Source organism: Aplysia californica, unplaced genomic scaffold (genome assembly GCF_000002075.1).
Source record: "Aplysia californica isolate F4 #8 unplaced genomic scaffold, AplCal3.0 scaffold00802, whole genome shotgun sequence".
Lineage (NCBI taxonomy): Eukaryota > Metazoa > Mollusca > Gastropoda > Aplysiida > Aplysiidae > Aplysia > Aplysia californica.
In genome coordinates, this window is record NW_004798072.1 from 273,583 (window position 1) to 279,037 (window position 5,455).

The following is a 5,455-nucleotide window of genomic DNA, read 5'->3' on the forward strand; positions in this document are numbered from 1 at the left end:
TCCACCTCTTCATAATTGAGAGTTGGAATCTTTCACAAGATCCACTTTCTGTCACTTCTGACACACCCACGTGACAGAACTAATGGTATCTGTCACCATCGCACATTCAAACTGGTGCGTGACTCCAGGCCCCACCCTATCTCAGTTTTCTTCTTTGGGCCTCCCTGTTCTCTCTATCTTGAACAATGACACAAGAATGTAACTGCCATGCCCGGCCTGACAGTCAGTCATGCGTGACCCCAAAGTTTGGATTGAGAGAGAAAGAAACGAAAGTACTCCAACCTATTTTTTGACCAATCACAAACCAATCAAAGAAGAGCTGGCGATTCACTTCCGGTGATGTAATTAAATGGTCGGATGTATTGGTTAACACATGAAACATTCTGTCTCTAATAAGCAAGTAAGTATGGACAAGTTGACTGTTGGACGACTATAATGCTATTAACTATGTCAGATGGAGGTTTTGTGAGATTGCTTTCAGCCATAATGTAACAGGATCCACTTTTTACACTCATACGATCCATCGAAGTAGCCCTTTGCGCATGCCTCAGACGCCATATTGGATTTGAATGGAATTTTCAGTAACTGTATTGTACTTGTAAACATTGACAAGGAAGAGGTGAAACCTATAATAATGAATTGTTTACTGTCTGTTCGTCACCCAGGAGTCAAAGTGTTGTAGCAGTATGTTCATTTTCTTAACATTCTGTTTGAGATTTAAGTGTTAAATTGTAGTCGTATGTTTTTAATCTGTCGTCGACCGACACATCCTATTCCCATTCCATTCCCATGTCCCAAGGCCACAAATACAATGAATTGTCGGCAGGCCAGAGTGATTAGGCCTACTTACAATTACGAGGGTGTCCCTATTTACATGCCGCAACGCGAATTATTGTTTTAAAAATTTGTAACTTTTTATCTGTTCTCTCAGTCTATGTTATTAAAGTGTACTTCCTCTTTGTATTAGATCTATTTCATGATCAGTAGGAGTTGCCTACTGACTGTAATAGAATACCACCCATCAACCCGGGATCCTTTCATACCCAAGCCCAACCGCATTTCCTGACATCAGGCCCATCCTCATCAGTGTCGTTAAGATAAATAGGAAGTAGATCTAGATTTCTAGATTTTCAAGGAAAATTCAAAGAAAATGATGATATGGTGTTATTATTTACATGATGCCTACTTGTTTTCCTAAACAAGTCTTGTCTAGACATAGCTGCAGACCTCCTGTCACTTGACTTGACAAGAAGTCCAGCAGAAGACAGGTCAGATAAGATCCTAGAGTCTAGAATGAGAAGCCTACTCCTACTCGATTTGCAAGGCTTTTTCCATCAGTGTTTTAGATTCAAGATCTGAAAATCTTCCCATGTCTTGAGAAAAAAATTTCAGTTATGAGTTATGGTGCCTTTGCCTTTGAATAGTCTCAAGATGTTGATGTTGGACACATGAAATTTATGATGAACATCACGTTTCTGGAAGTAGATGATTTTTTTAGGCTAAAAGGCTTACTTAAAAATTTTGTTTTTGAGGTATTGAGTGAGTTGTAGTTTACTTTACCTGATAAATGGGGACATTTTCTGTCAGTTAAGACTAGATGTAGTTGTTAATGATGTTCTCTTTATTTCTTCTTTGTGTGTATAGATGATAATTGATGAATGGAATATCATCATAAAGCACAAAAAAGTGCTAGGCCACATGAAACAGACCCCCCCCCCCCAAACAAAGCCAGTACTTTAAAACTTTAAGCTTTAATTTTAGGTTTTGATTGTAAAATAAAAACCTAGTTTCATGTGAGTGGAAATGATGGTGAATTGGTGAAGGTGTCTTGGTCTCTGCCTGATCTTTATCCTCCAAATTTGAAGGACTTGCCCATTGGAAAATGCACATATTTTGAGGACTTACACATGATGGTTAAACTCTGTAACTGGAGCACAGGGTTCGTAGAAATATTCCGTAAATTAATGAAAATTACCGTAGATTTTGATTTGCTCTGTCATTTTCCGAAATGTCTTTTCAATGGTGAGTCACTCTACTACACATATGTACTAATCTACAAGTGATAATGTATTTTTCCAAATCTGTAGAGCCCGCGAAAAGTTCAGTCAATTTTTGGACTGATCAGTTTCCATCCCTGTGTAGCAGCAGAAGACATTTTAACAACTAGGCATCCTTCATTTCGATTATTATATATTGTAAACATCATTGTGAACAATATTGAAAACATTTCTCAAAGTTTGGATAAACAGTTTCAACTCCAGTGCCCTTTTAGTGCTTTAAACCTTTTTACCCAAATTAAGTGCAGAAAATGCCAGTGAAAGCTGAATCTTTGGAAAATACTAAAAGGCTAACCTTGAAAATGTTCATCTGCAGGCAAGTATTCTCAGCTAGCTACACACACTTCAATATCGTGTGATAATGGTTAGCTAATTAATAATGCTAATTGTGATCATCATAGTATTCATATATATATATATATAAAAGAGAAAAATTTTAGAATATAATGAATGCTTTCTTCAAATACATTTTTAAAAAACCGGAATGAACATTAACATTTTGGTAAAAGTCATTGACTCTATAGCTCTAGCGAGTAGTCCTCATGGCATTTTTATAAGTGGAAGGAAATGTAGAAAAAAGGAAACCCAGTTTTTAGTGCACTCTAAAGACTATATTTGAAGGCATGGATACCACTCAGAGAAAAAAACAACAACCTAGGTTTTCATGTCCAAACCTAATGTCTTAGTTAGAAATGGTTGGGAAGGAATTTGAAGCACAACATTTGTTAGAATTTATCGTCACTCATGTTATGGTAGACAAAGAGAATTTGACGTGGGTTTCCCAGATTAGTTTGCACTTTTATCATTTGCATCTTGTTGTTCTTTTTTTTTTTTAAGTTGAGATAATATTTTGTCTCGGTCACTCACTGTTCCTTACAGTGGCTGTTTTGTGAGATTTGTTGTACATGTGATGCATGAAAATAAAAGGACAATATTATCGATTAAATTTATTCTGTATAGATGTTTTCTTCTTTCTGTCCGTTCCTCTAAAAATGTAAAGGTTTTTGAAGTGTGTTGGTTGGGTTTCACTCCAAGGCTGTCTGATTTGAGCACTCTTGTGCACATAAAAAGAGACTTTACCATATATGAAATGCTTGCACCCTCGCTTGGATCAAGGTGCTACATTTTTTAGCTGTATAACAGATAATGTTAAAGTTGCCACTAGATTTCAGTTTTGTGTTTAGAACATGTCAAGTATAATTTATACTGAAGTATTCAACAAAAGATAAGATAGCTAAGATAAAAAGGTATTGATTTCCACTTACAAAAATTTAGTTGCAGCATAGTACATACACACATGCCCTCGTCAACACACTTTTATACACACACACACACACACAGGCAAAAACATACAAATACATCCACCCCCCCACACACACACACAACTCACAGAGTGGGCGATTGGCGGGTGGTCTGGTGTGGTTTGCTCAGGTCCTTCTTTCCTATGAAACATCTTTTGTCCTTATCTCTCCTTCTTTTTTTATGTTTGTTACTCTCTTGTAACACCTCTAATCTTCTGGCGCTCATATGACCTTATACTTATATGCAGTTGTGAGTGTCGTAATACCTCTACTAAAGCAAACAAACACACACAGATGCACGCAAATAGTCAATAACAGCATACAATTGTAATAAATGGGTGTAATACAAATCTGAGACAATTGTTCATGCACAACTTTTTTTACATGTGATTGAATGGACAATAATTTTTCACTTTATTAAATATCCCACTCTCTTTCCTCTCCTCTCCCTCCTGACAGACTTGATGTTTCCTACCACATGAGATTTGCTCGAATGAGGATCAAGAAGGGCCAGTCCATTCCCAGAGAGACTGGCATTGGTCCGACGACTCTCAGAGGTGACGAGCGTCATGCCGTCACTCCCTAAGCCTGGAAATCTCAAAGACCCAGAAGTCGCAGGACTCTTTTCTAACGACGATCCGGATAAAATATTCTCTGATCTCAGAGAAATTGGTCATGGAAGTTTTGGTGCTGTATACTTTGTGAGTATTGTTTGTTTTATATGTTTGGTTCTTGTTCTAAATTTGTTTTCCTTTTTTATCTACGATATTAGGTTTTATATATATGTGTCCGTTAATGAATGTTATTTGACTTTCCAGTCATTGATGTGACTCCATCATCATATTTGACTTTCCAGTCATTGATGTCACTCCATCATCATATTTGACTTCCCAGTCATTGATGTCACTCCATCATCATCATCAATATCATCATCAATGCCTTTCTCACCGTGCACCAGGGTATAGCCCACGAACAAACACTGACCACCTGTTCCTTTCCTGACTAGCCTCTGGATATCATTATTCCAGTTCTCCCACTTTTTTGTCCATCATTCTCTGTGACATTTCTCCAGGTTCCGTGCAGCGTTCCCCTTGATCTCTTACCTTGGGGATTCTAAACCGATGTCACTGATTCTAATTAAAAGCTTAAAATTCCAGTGTGATGTATTATCTGTGTGTTAGGATTTAGAGTATAGTGGATCTATGGTAGGATTATTTAATTGCTTTGTACCTGACCATTTCAATAATGCTGATTTTTTCCCCTCCCTACCACAGGCCCGCAACAATGTCACGAAGGAAGTTGTGGCAATCAAAAAGATGTCCTACAATGGGAAGGGTTCTACTGATGTAAGTCCGTTGGGCAAATCATTTTTGTTTTGTTTTGCGTTATTCACTTGTAAGTGTCTCTCCATTTGTTCATGGGTTGTAAGTGGGCATAAACTCTGTAGCCGGTTCTCATCTTGATTGGGCTTTAGTCCCTCATACTTTTGAATCTAATTTGGTTCTCAATTTCTCTTTATGTAGGACTCTTTTATAACAAGAGTTTAGTTGAAATTGCTTGCTGGTGATAGTTATGAGAACTCATATTTAAGACATGTCTTTTGACTTGCAGAGTTACAAAGGTTATCTTTGAGAAGAACGAGTGTGTGGTTGGAAAACTTTCTAGTGACGGATTCTGCAGAGTTTAGTTTTTATTTGTGAGTGTAGATGACTGTCTTTTGCTGTTTGATTCGTAAGCCTGCCAGCCTAATTGCTTTTTATGTTTCTCCTCAGAAATGGCAAGACATAATCAAGGAAGTTAAATTTCTCCGTCAGTTGTTGCATAAAAACACTATAGAGTATAAAGGATGCTTCATCAAAGAGCACACAGCATGGGTAAGTTTTGAAATCATCAGGTTTGATAATGGGGTACTGTTCTCTTATATAATTATTTATTTGAATTGATGGTAATTTTCTGCAGCACAGTACTTCTGGAACTTGTTCAGAGGCCCATCTGGCTGCCTGTCCAAGTCCCTTGTGCCCTATCTCATGTAAACACAGTCTCTTCATTTTCTTCTGCCCGGTCCGTCTTTTCACCTCTTAGGAAGATTGGGGGGGG

General features: G+C 37.6%; 1 protein-coding gene across 6 annotated transcripts in view; it reads left to right on the forward strand.

Annotated features, from left to right (window-relative positions):
* Window positions 1-300: 300 nt before the first annotated feature.
* The window catches only part of LOC101864260 (serine/threonine-protein kinase TAO1), a 30,439-nt gene continuing 25,284 nt past the window's right edge, over window positions 301-5,455 (forward strand). For 4 of the 6 annotated variants that reach the window (XM_005109659.3, XM_005109662.3, XM_035972701.1 and 1 more), the window contains exons 1-4: window positions 301-400; window positions 3,818-4,059; window positions 4,633-4,704; window positions 5,131-5,232. In XM_005109659.3, coding sequence (XP_005109716.1) covers window positions 3,928-4,059; window positions 4,633-4,704; window positions 5,131-5,232 — 306 coding nt within the window. In that variant the 5' untranslated portion in view covers window positions 301-400; window positions 3,818-3,927. Of the gene's footprint in view, window positions 401-528; window positions 685-3,817; window positions 4,060-4,632; window positions 4,705-5,130; window positions 5,233-5,455 lie in introns of those variants that run through there. The other 2 variants (XM_005109660.3, XM_005109661.3) reach the window with 2 other exon arrangements.